Source organism: Saimiri boliviensis, chromosome 10, assembly GCF_048565385.1.
Source record: "Saimiri boliviensis isolate mSaiBol1 chromosome 10, mSaiBol1.pri, whole genome shotgun sequence".
NCBI lineage: Eukaryota > Metazoa > Chordata > Mammalia > Primates > Cebidae > Saimiri > Saimiri boliviensis.
The window spans coordinates 61476208-61494269 of record NC_133458.1 but is presented as its reverse complement, the minus strand read 5'-3'; the positions used below and the strand labels follow the sequence as shown (position 1 = coordinate 61494269).

Sequence of the window (18062 nt, the reverse complement as noted above, 5' to 3'; positions counted from 1 at the left end):
AGGTTTCCATATTGTCCCATCTAAGCTCTAGATTGAATACAAGACTTATGGTATAGTAATGCTACTAGAGTCATATTTAAAGTCTTTGACTTTAATGTACTATTTTTCTGCTTAGATTTGTCTCCACTGAAATAACTTTTCTTAAACAGACACCTATTGCATCAACTCAGTTATTAAGGGGAAGAGCTGTTAATAGATACACTCAGTGGGAAGCTTTCTTTGGTCTTGTACAAACGTTTCATTTTCTTCCATCTGAACCTATCACTTTTTATTTCAATCTGTACCCTCAGGCTTCTGAACACTTTCAGGGACAGAAATACAAACCATCATTGCACTTAAAAGTGCTAATGAAAACATGGCTTTTGAGTAAGGCCAACATGTGAGCCCAGATCATTCTTTACCTAGTGTCCTAGCCAATAATGCTGTCTCCCACTGATACCCTCACCCCCAGGGGACAGATTCTCTAAAAAGCATTCTTATTCTTTCAGAGTCTAAGAATTCACAGTAATTTCTCTTGAAGCCTCTTGCCTAGAGATGAATGCCTGTTGTTTGGAATAGTTGTAGTGTGTTAGTGTATTGAAGCATGCCTTATAGCAACAGTATCCTGACCCTGAAAAGCTGTGTTGTGGATTGACATTATCTGTATAAATGTGCTATGTTAAATAAATAAGAGATTTACAATCAATTAAATGAATTTCAAGATGAATATATATAATGAGTAAGTATATATTTTGTGCACCAGTTCAATGCTTAGTTTTTGATAAATAGAATCCGTTTAATGGAAATGCATTTATAACAAAGGTTAATGTCTTACCCTATTATAAATATACTGAAAGTTAATCTTAGAGGTAGAGAAATATATTAAAGAAAAATTTAGTTGCCCCATATATAAATTCCTATATTAAAATTATAACCTATTCTGTAAACATCAACCATGGAATATTTTATTTATATTATGAACAAACACATATAGAACTGAAAAGGCAGAGAAAATTGTCATAAATGAATCTTCTTATCACACATACACAAAACCTTTGAGGCCACATAGCATGATTTTGGCATGCTATTGTTCTTGGTTAAAAAGCTAACGAACTGTGAGATCAAAAAGGATTATATGATGGATGAATTTAAAGAGGAATATAGGATGGATGAATTTACTTTAAAAAATAGAGGTTCTTCATTAATCGGTGTATCTCTACTCAATTACTCTTTTAATTGAATTCTCACTATACATATGATCATAATTTCTCACTATACATATGATCCATTGGTCGAATGTCTACAACATTTTCATTCTAAATGCTTCCTATGTAATTTCTTAATTACAGCATATGCTGCCCATGTTTCTGACATAATCTAAGGTTAAGTTGTGGCAAAAAGTGAACACTTTCAAGTGGAGAGTTCACTGACAACGCTAAAAATGACTTAAAATCTTTATTTAAATATATGATGAGATGTCCTATGAAAGAGTAACAAGTTTAGCAATAATAAAAAAAAGACCTCAGCATCATTGTTGCTGTTGTATCATATTTTCACATTAAAAAAGATTATTCTGACATTATTTAGAACTTACTGTTCCTTTCTGTTGTTTCTTCCCCCAATGTCATTATAATGTTGGTTTTTTTTTTTTCACAAATAATAACAGAATGCACGTCTATGCTATGAAACAAAATTGAGTTCAATAGATACAAGTAAAGATCTAAGAGGCAAGAGATCATGTTAGAGGAAACTAAGAGTAAACTGTGTATGCCTCACTGAGTTTACAAATATTTTTTAGTAATATGAGAGTCCTTATTCTATTTGTTCCACCAGCATATTCCCACAGAACATATTTTAAAATACTAAGGTTTTGTTGTTCTTGCTGTTAAAGTTGTTAATTTTTTTTTTCGTTTTTAACTGAGTATTTTAGCACAGTAAAGAACTGCTGACAATTTAAAAGTTCCCTACGTCTTCAGCTACTAACTAAAAAGCCATTGTTTTATTGACTTGTAAAAAGAGATTTATTGACCTGTCAAAAGATATTACTATCAGACTAAGCCGTATATTGTGATTGGTGGGGAAAAGGTTTTGGCAATAGAGAAACATTATATTAAAATAGCTAAAGGATTATTTGCAAAACAAAGGTGAATCTTCTCAGTTTTATTACTCTATTATTTAATCATCTCATTATTTCAACAACAGCAACAAAATGTAAAATAATTTCTGTGCAAAATGCACTATACTAGACAATTAGTGTAAATACTCAACTACTGCCCCTTTTCTTTAAAAGCTTATAGTATGGTGAGGGTAATAGACATAAAGATAAATAATCATAATGTGAGGTAATAAAGATATGAGCTGAGAACTCTAAGGATTTAATGAAGCTCAAAAACATTGTACGGAGGAGGTGGTGCTTTAATTGAGTTCTATCGGGAAGTGGGACTACAATAAGGAATGGAGGGCAGGCATTTCAGGCAGTGTTGTGACAGGTTTTTTGTTTTGTTTTGTTTTGTTTATAAAACAATGAAGTCTTGTTGTAACTGGAATTCAAGTGATGTGTCTGGGGAGCAATGTCTTTTGAGATTAGACTGGTAAATTAGTTGATAAGAGGTCTTGTTTCCATGTTAGTGAGTGAACTCTATCCTGTAGGCAATGAGGGATTATAAAATGTTTTAAGCAGAAAAGTGACAAGATAGGTAAATATAGTTAGCAGCAATTTGAAGAATGTATCTGGATCCAGAAATTTTTGTGACTGAGAGGACTGTTAAGTTGTTCCCTAAACATAACAGGAACAAAGAGTAAGTTCAGGAGATAGTTCAGAGAGAATCTATGTGCAGATTTCTATAAGATCCTCACTTTATTACTGCTCTTTTAGTATTTTCCTAGTATACACAGGGCTGACCAACAGAGCTTTTTTGTAGTGATGGTAATGCTCTACATCTTCACTATCCAATACAATAGCCATATAGATGTTAATGTTCAAATATGACTAGCATGACTATGAACTGAATTTTTTAATGCATTTTAATTATTTTGCTCCTATCATACAGATTTTGATACCCACCCTGTAGACAAGTACCCTTTTATTATTGACAATTATAATTCAGAGATGATAGAGCATGGACAAGGAATATGTGCAAAGAGATATATTTTGATATGAGACAGGAAATTTAAAAAAATATGAGCATAGATTTTTATATTTGGACCTGAAGAACTTGATGTGGTTCTGAGATATGGGGGCACAATAGCCCGGTTGAAAATATAACCTGAGGCTCGGTAGTGTCTGGACTCATAAATTTGAAACTCACCAGTATGTTGGTGAATCTTGAAGTTATGGAAGTGCCTGACATTGCTCAGGAAGATCTGTAATGCAAGATCAGAGGGCAAGGATGGAATCCGAAGGGACAATGACATTGAGGAAATAGCAGAGAAAAGTGTCTGCAAAGGCAACTGACAGGAAATGGTGTCATTGCTGGTGGAAAAACTGGACAAGAGTGTTGTCACAAGTCAGGGAAAAAGACTGCTTCAAGAAGAAAGCAGTTGTCAAAAATGTTGCTTATTGAAAAGAGGTCAGAAAAGACTAGGCATAAGATTTGGCAGTAAGGATATCATCAGTGACCTTTGCCTGGATGATACAAATGTCAATTTAACATCAGATCTAGGCTTACATCTTGTTCTACTTCTCATTCTCTCAGTTTCTTAACCTAAAAATATGATGACATCGGGCTCCTATTGCTTCCATCACTATTTTACCAAGCAAATGTAAGGCTTAAATGAGATAATATGAATTTGGATGTGACAGATAACTGAGGAAGTTGCCAAAAATAAGGGGGACTTAGATATCTAAGTTTTCAAGCAAGTAACAATCTACTATAAAAGATTGACATGTAAATAATGTAAATATCTGATCACACTACAGTGAATTTAATCCCAACAATCACAAATATGCACGCATGCTCATGTACACAAACATGTGCGCGCACGTGCGCGCGCGCACACACACACACACACACACACACACACACACACACCGTACATAAATTTGGAGCCAGATCAACTTATCTGTGCTTAGGAGTAAAAGAAGTTGGTGTTGATAGTAGTTGTGTATGTGTTTTGTGGCAGAATAGTTACCAAAGGTGATCAAAAAGAGATGTCATTTTATTATTTTTAAAGGCCAAAGTTATCATTATGATTTTTCTTTATCTTTAGGAGTATTTGTGCTTTGAGGATCAATCTTATTTCTGAACATGGTCAAAAAATTTGGAGTAGTATTTGGAGAAAATTGCACAAATTATTTGAACAATGCAAATTTTGGTCAAGATATATCAATGAAGAGAGACACAATAAATAAACTGACTTAAAAGATAATTTTACTTGGCAATATTAATCAGTGACAGCCTGACGAGAATAAGTACCTCCATCCACAGAATATCTTTTAAACTTTTACCATGTTTATAATTGTACATGGTAGAGCACCTTTCCTAATGAATTATTTTTAATAGTATTCCCACTTGTCAGTCAAACTACTTACTAAATTTTTCCAATAAATTGCTTCACCTTGAGGAATTTCTAAAGTCCTTGTCAAACTACAATATTCTTTGTACTGTGAAACAGTCAATATTTTGAAGCACGAAATGGTGCGACTTACACCCCAAAGAACTGCTCTCGTAGATGGTAAATAACACAGATCTTCATGATAAGGTATTAAATGCTGATTGAATGAACAGGCAAAATAGCATGAAATAAACCCACTGAAAAGATTTGTGTCTGTTTACTTTGCAAGTTAATACTTTCAAGATACTGTTATTTATGTCTGTGTGATGTTTATTACTCTGTGTGTGTGTGTGTGTGTGTGTGTGTGTGTGTGTGTGTTTCTCTTCAAAACCCACCTTTTAAGTTAATGGGTGGAAATACTAGTTCTTTCAGTAAGACTTACTTGAAAGTTTTCACCTCAAGGCTGTTTTGCATTACTTTTGAATTCTATTCATTTTTGGAAGAGCTGTCCATTATACTTATGCGAGCCTACTCCAGATTCCAGCTGTAGCTTATGCCAGTTCTCTTTTTTGTTTTGCAGTATTTCCTTTTCTCCATGCCAAGAATTCAGTTTGGATGGGCTTTTCACATAACTTGCCTGGGGGTCTCATTAATAGCCCTTTGCTTCAGTTCCACTTGCATTGTCTATTTTGATATATGGTCCTATCTGGACAATTACTGCCTTTGAAGATTTGTGTTTTTAGGCCGATGACACTTTCCGTATTTATTGATCTCTGTTGAGCTGTGGTTTTTGTGCTTACTTTCAGCATGTCACTTACAACCTAAATGAGAGATTTAGTGCCCACAAGTTACAGATGTGCTTCTGCTTCACTTCCATCTGTTTTCCTGTCTGAGAAATTCCTAGGAAAAGGTTTATACTGTTTGTTACAGATTTTTTAAATTGAGTTAGCTCTGATTCTACCTGAAAGAGGCTGCTTAACATGCCTAGATTTACCTAATTGAATGTGCTAAATCTTAGAAACTAAGTTGTTTAGGATAGTGTATTACACCAGTCCTGTATTTCCAATAATTTTTATGAGTTTCCGAAGCAGTTAGAAAAACATGTTCTCCATTTCTATTTGCTTAGTCATTAACAGCAAATCACAAATAGTCGTCTCTAAATACTAAGTGTTTTTGTTTTTGTTTTTGTTTTTGTTTTCAGGAAAAAATAAAAAAATAAAAAAGCCTTGAAAGCCTCTATAAAATTTATCCCTTAAAAGCTGCTGTGTTTAATACCTGCCACAAAGGGTTTTTGTGTTCATTTTGTTTTTGTCCCCTATCCTTTGCCTTAGAGGTTTGAGTTTCTGTGTGTGTGTGTGTGTGTGTGTGTGTGTGTGTGTGTGTGTGTGTATAAATTTCCTCTAAGGTATTTCAAGATTATTAGTAGGTGAGGTAAAACTCTCTATGCTTTAGATGTCAATAATTTTTTTTTTTTGATTCCTAAGTCTCAGAAATGGCACAAAAACCTTTGAAAACAGTAAAGAGCAAATGCCAATAGATCTTCCTCTGGTAAAGAAAAACAGTATCTACAAATTTCTCTGTATATTAAAAAATGCTTGTAATTTCAGAGGTATGAAGAGATACTTGTTTCTACATGCTATATGTTTTTATGTTACACAGTTGTTTCTACATTTGTTTCTACAGCTTAACTTACCTGAGTTGACTGCCAAATATGGTTATGTGAAAACTCATAACCATATTTTAAAAATTCATATTATTATTTTTAAAATAATACTGCAAAACAAAAAAGAGAACTGGCATAAGCTACTTTATTTTTTAGTGATCAGACCTTTGTTTAAAAATCCGAATGAACCAGGTACATGAAACATAGTTACAGCATTGCAACTATTGCAAAAGAAGACCAAGAGGCTAAAACGGGAAGTTCAGCTTAGTTCTTTCATTTGATTTAATGAGCATAACTACTATCTTCCACTATTTTACTTAATGTATTGAAATATCCTCATTTAAGATCTTCTTCATGATATAGTAATACATTTCAATATATGGCATACACTTGCCAGGTTTCACTTTTTATTTCTACGATGTCATGGTCATAGTTTCAAGCTTCTGAATAGGCCACCCTGAGTTTGGATTATCCTTATCATTATTATTTATTTATACAGCCCCATGCAGATCATTTGTACTAAGTTTTCAAAGAAAGATTCTAAAATCTGTCCCTAGAAATAACCCCGTGAGAATTGAGACAACACAGATAGATGTAGATTGGACAGTTGCTGTGGGATCTATTGTAAATGACAAATCAAGCAAAGGATATGAATGATGGATTGAAATATAACAGACATTAAATCAAAAAGACAAAAGTATTAAGTTTCCCTAATCTTATTTGTTGAATTTGTAAAAATGACCAATAGAAATCCTGTGTGTTTGCCTCAGTGTTAGTTTGAGTAATGGAACTAGTTTTTATTAATTTATAATACTGTAGTATTTATATAATACTTCAAAAGAAGGTGAGTAGTGTTAATTCAAGCTAAAATCTATAAGCCCAAATGTGTTAATGGATAGAACAGAGAGTGGGGCATGCAAAAGATACGTAGAGTATGGTTTTCAAAATGTCCGAAAAATTCATTTTCTTGCTTGCAAAAAGATACAGAAGAGCAGCATTAGGTAAAAAAAAAAAAAAAACTAAATTTTAAGCAAAGAACAATTTATAACCTCTAATTCCAGCAACAACTATTTTTTTAAAGTTCTTACGCTTTGTCATTCTGCAGTTTCTATTTATTTGAAAAGCCTAGTGTCCTTCAACTTAAACTCATTAATATGGTTACAGATCTCTGAATACAAATTAGTAGCTTAACAAAATACTTGTTTTCAAATGTCTTGGAGATTAAACTGATTTTATGAAATCTTCAGGATTTAAGAGCATAGGAGCTGAAAGTCAATTATTACATTTTCCAAAAGCCACTGTTATCTAATATATAGGTCAAAATGACAATGTTTATAAAAGATTGAGGTATCCTTGAAGAGGATGGTATGTACAGATAAAATCATGTTTAACGGCACCCAGTTTAATGACCCAAAGGTCAAAAGACACACTCAATGAAAGTTCATGTGTGACAGCTGCTAGCTACTTTACATGTCTATGTAAGATTTATAAGGGTTTGAGTTTTGCTGGGACAGCAGAAGGAAAATGTAATACCATATTACCCTGCTTTAGGTCTGATCTACCTATTAGTAGATGCTATGATTGGAAGATCCTAGTAATTCGTAAATGCAGGCATCAGCCAATCAAATGACTCAAATGTACTATATTTTAAAGTGGATGAAGGATTGCAAATTGTGATTTGTTTTGCCTTTGATTTTTTTTCTTTAATTAGCCATTTTAAAATTAAGAAATACTGCAAACATATAAAAAGTTAAAGGAAAAAGAAAACAGGCACCCTCTGTACTTACCACCCAAATTGCACACATGTGATCAGGCTTGTTTACATTTAATTTCTTTGTTACTTTCATCTGCATCTTTGTTTAGAGGGTGTCAAGGCTTTTGGAAACCTAACTACAAAAAGTGAATGATAAATAGTGTAGAAACCCACAGAAGTGACTGGTGACTAAGGACTGCTGATTTTGACATCGTAATAATAAATCTATTGTGTTAGCGAGATGGTTGTATTCTTTGGAACTTCACAAAAATAAGCAAGGAGGTGACAATTTAGTACAAAAGTGGTTACCTCCCTTTCAGCCTTCTTTTAGGCTTAAGGTTCTTCGCGGGGATTGTGTGGATATGCAAACAAATCCAGGGACTGAGAACTGGTCAACAAAGTCAGCCCAACTGACATTTCCCTATAGGAGAAATACAACTCCTTGTGAATTGAACTTTGCCATCTCAGGTCAAGCTTCTGGATGTCTGCAAGAGTTACTATTCAGTCATTAAATGCTTATAATCCATTCCTGAGTGCTATTATCCCAGGAACTATATTTGCTATCCTGTTGAAAGCAGGTGGCTTTCATCTTTGGCTTGGATATTTTTGTTTTGTTTTGTCTTTTTATTTTTTATTTTTTTTTAAATCTTTTTATTCCTGAGGGGTTGGGTAGGTAAGATTATTTTGTTCAAAAAATTTCTACTTTTATTGTCAGGTTAAAAGAAATGCAGTACAGTTTAAATCCCTTTCCTGTCCAACAAATCTAGATAGGATTATTCTGCTAGTTAGAATTTTCTCATGGTTACCTTAAATATCAATGATAATTATAAATAGAAAGGTAGGAAATGTTTGAAAATGAACATTTATTGTCATGTTTACATAGTAAAATATTTAAAAGAAAATATGATTGCTCGTTTTTATGAAGTAATACTGTGTATACCTGTTAAAGGAATGTCATTAAGCAGATATTCTGATTATATGTGTATTCATTTAGCAAAACAATTTCATCACATATTCTGTGATGGGTAAACTAAACTTTAGTCTCTGGCATTTTATTCATAATCACTGATATATTTGTTTATATTTATTGAATCAACATTATTTTTGTATTTGCTGCTGACTCTCTCAAATACACAAACATAGGCAAAGACAATTTAATAAATACCATGAATATATAATAATGCATTGAAATAAAAGTGTTTTTACTAGACCTCTGCTTAGCACAACTAGAAAGCTGCTGAAAATATAAAGATTAGATATGTTACCTTAAAAAGATCTAAGAGTCATGAGAAGATTAGAAAATACCTTATATATTTAAATTCATTTAAAGTTATCTTAGATTCTGGTAATTCCAGATATACCTCTTCTCACTGGAATCCTACTATACATGGACACAGAACTTGTTGTTACATTAAGAGAAAACATCAATATTTTTGCTCATTCTTATTAATGTATAGATATTTATTCTTAAATGATCTGAGGATATTAGCATTATAAACAAGTCCTATCTAGATAAATCTGTCTGCATCTGCAGACGTCGGAACTCATCCAATAGACAGCTGAAACATACTTTATTTTTTAACGAGAATACTCATAATAAAGGTATTGTATGTAAATAATGTAAATATAAGACCAATTACAGACATGCTTTTTATAAGAGAGTCACTATATTGAATATATTATACATGTTCTTAAAAGGAAACTGATTATTTAACTTCTTTGCCAATTACTAAATTTTTTAGTAGTTCTTCATGTGCACTTAATAACATACAGACACTTTGGCCTGGCATTAAAGCTTTCCTTGATCTTACCCCAATTTACTTTTTATAACTTTTTCCTTCACTATTTTAATTGATCTCAGTCTTCATCTAACCACAATTTATCCTGGTTCTCCCTACATGTTCTGTATTGTTCCACCCATTGTCCTTTTCCCTAGTTTCCAGCAATGAACATATTTCCTGAACCAGTCGCTTCATCTGTAGTTTGGTCCCATCTATTATTGTAAAAAGTTTGCTTTAAATCCACTCTTCAGGGAAGCTTTTGCCATTTTCCCACTATAAAGAAATTTTAGAGGAGACTCAAACTCTTTGGCCCTTAGTCTATACCATTCTGATTTTTTTAAATGTTTTATTCTTAGTTATTTATTAACTAATTAATCATGTCTTTATTCAACAGTGAGAGAGATTTAGTGACATATCGGGAGCTGAGTGGAGGGAATTTTAGGGAGTGCATTTTTCTAGCGAGAATTAAAAATTATTCAATAACCGACTAAAAATTATTGTGCTTTTTATTATCACCACCTACCAGTAGTTGTAAACAGTATCAGTGACAATATACTAATCATAGAAGAGTCTTGTTGGTCTAGATTTTAAATTGCTGTTTACTACTGTGTATCTGTTATATATACGTCTATGGGTATATATGGGTATTTGTGTGGATAGTCAACCTCCAGCACACATGAATCAGCTACACACATGTTCCAAGAGTAAGTACATAATAATTTGGAATCATTTAAAATTTAAAACAGTGAGACATAGTGCAAACTGTGAGATGTGATAGTGGCACATTCCTTAAGTGCCAATTATTTAGTTGATACGTGAACTATTTTATTGAATGTTGCTTTTAAATTTCAAAGTTACTATTTTAGAATTGTGCCTTATAAACCTAAAGAGAAAATAAAGAAAATAATTATTATTACTGATTTTTACATAAATATTACGGAAACTATATCTTTGGTGGGAAGGGAATGTAAAAAATGATTCACTCGGGATATTACATACCATAGGTGCCCTTGGTGTTAGGTGCTAAGGCTATCAAGATACCTCTGGTCTCTGGTTTCCTTTCCCTCTTCCCCTCCCCCTTTCTTCAAACATAGTATTTAGATGATTTCAAATCCTCTTGTTTGTTATAGTCGTGTAGATGCTTTTCTCTAATTTAGTTTAATTTCAGAGATAAAAGGAGAAAGTTTCTAGATATTCAGACTTGAAACTTAATAGTTAACTTGTCATTAACTTTACAGAACATAGATTGATTGAAGGATAAATGACTATATAATTTATACTTAAATATAAATAAATTATTGGAAGAAATGGCCCCAATAGTAATTTAAATATATTAGTCTCATTTTATTATAAGCACAGCAGAGCTAGTTAAGTCAAATGAATGAAAAAATCATACTTAATTCAGTGTTCACGGGTGTATTAGTCTGTTTTCACCCTGCTGATAAAGACATACTGGAGATTGGACAGTTTACAAAATAAAGAGGTTTTATTGGACTCAGTTTCACATGCCTGGAGAGGCCTCACAATCATGACAGAGGGCAAAGAGGAGCAAATCACATCTTACCTGGATGGCAGCAGGCAACTGCCATTTTTAAAACCATAAGTTCTCATGAGACCCATTCATTGACACGAGAATGGCATGGGAAAGATCCACCTCCATAATTCAGTCATTTCCCACAAAGTCCCTTCTACAACATGTGGGAATTATTGGAGCTACAAAATGAGATTTGGGTGGGGACACAGAGCCAAACCATATCAACAGGTCTATATTAATTTAAAAATGAGAACATATATTTTTATGTTGAATTATTGAATAGTTTAATCCTATTTATTCTTTAATTGATTTAAGTGTTTGTTTAGCTAAATGCTTAAAGAACATTTTTAATGAACCATTTCAGAGTAAAAATAAAGTATAGAAAATAAAGATAAATATTCTTTAAAAGAATTATTTTGGTTTTGGTTTTGTTTGCTTTTGAGACAGGGTCTTGCTCTGTCACCCAGGCTGGAATCAATGGCACAAATATGGCTCACTGCAGCCTTGACATCCGAGTCTTAAGCAATTTTCCCTCTTTAGCCTCCCAAATAGCAGGGACTGCAGGCACATATCACCACACATGGCTATTTTTTAAAATTTCTATAGAGATGAGACCTCACTATGTTGACCATACTGGTCTCAAACTACTGGGTTCAAGTGATCCTCCTGTCTTGGCCTCCCAAAATGCTGAGATTATAAGCAAAATGATGGTTTTTATATATGTGTTATGCATATGTTTATGTTGCCTTGTCATAAACAATTAGTAAGACATTTAATTAGTAAGACATTAAATTTGAAAAACACTTTTAAGCCTGTAAAGTGACATATTGCTAAAGGATGCAAATATTGTCTTTAATCCTACAAATAATATACAAGTCAGTACTAGCATTCATTAAACTCAAGTTTCCTGGGACTATGCTAAATATTTTATAGACTTTTTTTCCCATTTAATCATCAAACTAACCGTATTTCAGCTGGGTGCAGTGGTACACACCTGTAGTATCAGCTACTCAGGAGACTAATATGGGAGGATTACTTGAGCACAGGAGTTTGAGGCTGTAGTGTGCTATGGTCTTGACTGTGAATATCACTCACTCCAGCCTGAACAGCACAGAAAGACCCCATCTCTGAAAAGCAACAACAACAAAAATTAACTGACCGTATTTCAAGGCATTTATCATTTTTATCAAAGGGAAAATAGACACTTAAATAATTAGTCTCTTGCAGGTCTTGAAGCAAAAAAATTGGCAGGTGGGATTTGATTTCAAGCTGCCTTATTTACTATTGTCTTGTACGCATCTACTCATCCAATAGAGCTAAATTGCTTGTACTGAATTTATTTAACCATGAGAAAAACATTTAATGTTGAGGGCCAATATTGTCTTTTTTTTTCTTTTAAAGTTCAAGGACTAAATATCTAAGTTCTGTGTCTTTGTAAGCAATCAATAAAACACTACTTGTAATAGCCACCAGTTTTAGTGAGTGATAGAATTGTGGTGGTAAATGTTTACGTTTATTTATTTTTTCCATGTCAGAATGATGCAGGAGGACAGCGCAGCCTGATAAACAAGTGGACAACTTTTCTTAAGGCCAGATTGATTTGCTCAATTCCTGGGAGTGATGGGGCAGATACTTACTTTGATGAACTTCGTAAGTTCCTTCTTTCCTTCTTTCTTGGAAAAGCCTTACTGCCTAATTAAGTAACTTGGCATGTATTTTGCTTTAGCTCCAAATGTCTGATTAATTATATCCCAGCAAACTTTATAGGAGTAGTTCTTACTAAAATTCACACACAAAGTACACGAAAGTGCTCTAGGTCCAGGCACACGTTGCAATGCAGTAACTCTTCTCCTTATAAGAGTCCTCAAAGTAAGTGAAGGAAACAAAACTACAGCAAGAGACAGAAAGATATGAGCCCTGGAACTACACAGTTCACCCATTCTCCATGCAGTTAGTCTTTCATTTTGAAAGAAGCCACCTTTTATAGGTAGGAAAACTTGGATTCTTTATTCCATGGATGCCCTCTGCTGGAGAGTACAGGAGATTTGGTGAACACTGTCCCTGAAACTTGTTAATAAAAATAATTCTCAGAAGCAGTAGACAGCTTCTTCTATTTCACTTCCCCTCTTCACTCCCTCAAAAACGCCTTCCAAGTCCTACAATGATTTTTTTTGGTTGTGTATAATGTTACACTATTAGCTTTTATCTTCTTGAACTTGTTCCCGTTTTTGCCGTGTAATGTAAAAATGATCATCTATATCAGGGAATTATTTCATCAGTATTGTGAATTTTACAAGCTTAAAGTATATATTCAGTAATCGTGGATGACCTCTTATATTGTATATAAGCACATTCACATATTAGTCTTTTAAATAATATTATTTGCACATAACTTACTATCAATATTGCACTAATTTTGGGGTAGCTATTTTCATATTGTTACGAAATAGGTAAATGAGGCTGGGTGTAGTGGCTCACACCTGCAATCTCAGCACTTTGGGAGGCCAAGGCAGGTGGATCACTTGAGGTTAGGAGTTTGAGACCAGCCTGGCCAACATGGCGAAACCCCATCTCTACTAAAAATACGAAAATTATTTGATCTGGTGGCAGGCACCTGTAATCCCAGCTACTTGGAAGGCTGAGGCAACAGAATAGCTTGAACCTGGGAGGCATAGGTTGCAGTGAGCAGAGATCGTGCCACTGCATTCCAGTCTGGGTGAAGAGCAAGATTCTGTCTCAAAGAAAAAGGTAAATTAATTGCTAAGTTGACACAATTATAGGACAGAACTTTTTTTACACTAGAGGGTAAAAATTACCCATTTCTTGGTTTGTATTTTCTATTTTACATGAAATCAGAGATTTATAATTGAAAACTGCCTTGGAGATTGTCAATTGTACCATCCCATACATAGTCAGGGAGAAAAAAAATCTTATTTTTGATTTCTCAAGGCATAATATAGTGCCTCTGTTATTTTAATCTTATATACTATTTAGATTTTTAGAGTTTCAGTTGTGTTATTAACAAAAAAGCAAATGTAATACTGAAAAATAAGAGTAAATATTTATTTTTCCCCTTTAATAGAAGATATTTATTTACTCCCCACAAGAGATGAAAGAAATCCTGTAGTATACGGAGTCTTTACTACAACCAGGTATGTTCAACAAAATGCTTTTAATGCTTCTAGGAAATTTTATATGTAAGCAAGCCAATATAATTGTAGGTTATTTTTGTCCCTGCCTTTGTAGTAATGTGTCATAAACATGTTTTTTCATTTTACCTTTTCATTTAGTGTTCCTTAAAAATCATTCAATATCAATGTAAAAATTATCCTTTTTCTATTTACATCAGCATAGCATTTGCTATAATAATTACCACAGGTTATTTAACCAGTCCCCTGAATGTGGACATTTCTGTTATTTCCAAACCGCTACTGCTGCATATAATGTTTCAATGACTAATCTTGTGCATATGCCATTCCCCATATGAACAAATGTATCTGTGAGATAAAGTCCCAAAATAAATGTTCTGGGTGCAAAAGGCATATGCAGGCTGGACACAGTAACTCAACGCCTATAATCCCAGCCCTTCGGGATTCCAGAGTGGGAGGATGGCTTGACCTCAGGAGTTCAAGACCAGTCTGAATAACATAGTGAGGCCCAGTCTCTCCAAAAAAAAAAAAAATTTTTTTAAATTAGCCAGCCATGGTAGCTCATGCCTGTAGTCCCAGGTACTCAGAAGGCTGAGGTCAGAGGATTGTTTGAGCCTGGGAGTAGAGGCTGCAGTGAGCCATGATGGTGTCACTGCACTCCAGCCTGAGTGACGGAGCGAGACCCTGTCTCAGAAAAAAACAAAACAAAACAAAAACAAAATGTGCATATATTAATCATAGTAAGTACTTCCAAGATATGTGTTACAGTGGTAGTACAAAGGAAATACGTGGATAAATGGTTAAGTCCATTGGTGAGGCTATAATCATGAGATGGGAGACTCTTAACTTTTAAAACATCATCACATGCTATTCTGTTATTATTTCTGAGTTACACAACTAAGATAGGTGTGGCTGTTATGACTATTTCACTGCTTTACTAATTTAGGCAAAGAACGTTTGTATTACTTGCTCAAAGAGGAGCAGCCAATTAGTAGTAAAAATAGGACTTGAAGTGAGGATAATTTCCTGGTTTCTACTCCCGTACTTTTGTCTTCTTTTTGCATAATGCTTTTATGTACTTATCATTGGGACCCTCTGACTTCCTTAAAAGTTGTACTAGCATCTCTGGGCATAGTGGTTCAGACTTGTAACCCCAGAACTTTGGGAGACCAAGGCAGGTGGATCACCTGAGGTCAGGAGTTTGAGACCAGCCTCCCCAACATGGTGAAACCCCATCTCTACTAAAAACACAAAAAAATTAGCCAGGTGTGGTGGTGTGTGCCTGTAATACCAGTTACTCAGGAGGCTGAGGCAGAAGAATCGCTTGAACTTCAGAGGCAGAGGTTACAGTGAGCCAAGATCATGCCATTGCACTCCAGCCCAGGCAACAAGAGTGAAAACTGCATATCAAAAAAAGAAAAGAAAAGAAAAGAAAAAAGTTGTACCAGCATCTATGAAACTTTCTCAAAAAGTATGTGGGCTCCACTGCCTTACTTTTGTTTAATTCAGTAACTTAAATTTGACTATGTTCAAAGCACATCCTTACTCCTGTTCCCAATGACTGCCTACATTCTTGGAAATAGTTTTCACATTTTCCATAGCTCTGCTGTCAGTATTTATCAATGTATATTGATATCTGTATAGGAGGAATTGAAGATACTGATATTGATACTGAAAAAAGGTCATACTGCCTCCTACTGAATACATTTTTAATCTATTTTATATGTACAATGTAGTTTAATTTTTTTCTGTAGCACAATACTCCTTTAGTTCACAATACCTTATTCATAAACTGAAATGCTCTATTGGTTCAGAATATATCAGAAAACAAAATACTATCTGATTCATTATAAGTTACAGAATATGAATGTTTAAATATGAAAATAAAGCAGGTATTGTAGAAAAGTGCTATTTTGGACTCCAGTTTTTCTGTTAATTTATATCCAAATATAAAAAGGTACAAGAAGTGCCTCTAGTCAAGTATCTCAACCCTAGTTCTCTTGGCATCTTTCCAGTTGCAGAACTTTCTTTGAAGTCACTCTGCTCCACACACAAGGCACGGACATGTGCCAGGAAAATATAGCCCCAAGATAGTTCGTTTTTTTCTCCTATTAAGTTTCTGCCCACCCAGAGTGTGAAGTTACAAGTTAGCTCTTTGTTCTTCCTATACTTTATTGTTTTGTTTTTAATGCCATCCTAAAGACCAAAGTGACGTTGAAATGTATGTCACATCCTTTGTCCATCAGGAAGATATAATTAACCTGCCGTAATGGCAATACCATTAAGAATGAGGCTTAAAATATCCTAGGCAGATTATATGATTTTTGTGGCAATGCCACCTCCATTCTCAGCAGCTAGGTTTTTTCCCAACTACCTGTTTACCATTACCTCTCAAAGTTTCCATTAATGTCATTCCAATAATATTAATAATTGAGTTACCATGCTAGAGAAGCATTAGCCTTATTTGTTAATGCTAAGAGTTTTGTTTTTTGTTGTTGTTGTTTTTCTTTTTGAGACGGAGTCTTACTCTGTCACTCAGGCTGGAGTGCAGTGGCATGATCTTGGCTCACTGCAAGCTCCGCCTCCTAAGTTCAAGTAATTCTGCCTCAGCCTCCTGATTAGCTGGGACTACAGACACACGCCACCGTGCCTGGCTAATTTTTGTATTTTTAGTAGAGACAGGGTTTCACCATATTGGGGAGACTGGTCTCAAACTCCTGACCTTGTGATATGCCCGCCTTGGCCTCCCAAAGTGCTGGGATTACAGGCGTGAGCCACCTCTCCCAACAATGCTAAGATTTTTAATACATCTCTTAGATCAGGCGTCCCCAGACTTTTTACACAGGGGGCCAGTTCACTGTCCCTCAGACCGTTGGAGGGCCGCCACATACTGTGCTCCTCTCACTGACCACCAGTGAAAGAGGTGCCCCTTCCTGAAGTGCGGCGGGGGGTCGGATAAATGGCCTCAGGGGGCCAAATGCAGCCTGCGGGCCATAGTTTGGGGACGCCTGTCTTAGATCATAAATAGTGAAGTTTTCAATCTAAAGAAGATGTCTTAATTTCTAGAAATAAAGCAAAAAAAAAAAAAAGACATCTGATTAGTGTTAATTTTCATGACTTTGCAAAAATTTGTTAAATTCCTAAGGAGCTTTTTGCCTTTTAATACTTTCTCTAATCCTCTGTAATTACTTCAAGTATCAGATGAGTTGATGTAATACATAAACTCATAAATTCAAGGAGTACCAAAAATAAAAAAAAAAAAGATTGTTTCAACATTTTAAAATCAGTTTAATAAAAATTATATAAATAATGTAGCAACTAATGTTTAATGTATATTCATTCACTGTAAGAAAACAAATGAGAAGAATATTATTCAAATATTTAAATAATTCTTTCTTAAAAATAGGTAATGTCACCTTTTATTTTGTAAGCTCTTTGGAAGGCATTATGCTATAATAACTTCAAATAAAATGGACAAACGTGAATATATATAATACTCTTTCATGTATATTCCTTTTTATCTTCCAAGGTTTTTTAAAGATAATTTCTATTTATTTAAAAACTCCCTGAAAACTTAGCTGGCATTCCTGTGCCGGGTACTCATGCATGTTCTACTTTGCTTACTATATTTACTGGCAATGGAGTTATTATTACACTTTATTTAGAATTGATTGGCTATAAGCCACTTGAGGACATGGGCACATTGTGT

The 18062-nt window shown here is 34.2% G+C and overlaps 1 protein-coding gene across 3 annotated transcripts in view; it reads left to right on the top strand.

Moving 5' to 3' along the window:
- The window catches only part of SEMA3D (semaphorin 3D), a 194846-nt gene that overhangs the window by 137722 nt on the left and 39062 nt on the right, over positions 1 to 18062 (top strand). For all 3 annotated transcript variants that reach the window (XM_010344898.3, XM_074379343.1, XM_074379344.1), the window contains 2 exons: positions 12740 to 12854; positions 14287 to 14356. In XM_010344898.3, coding sequence (XP_010343200.2) covers positions 12740 to 12854; positions 14287 to 14356 — 185 coding nt within the window. The remainder of the gene's footprint in view (positions 1 to 12739; positions 12855 to 14286; positions 14357 to 18062) is intronic.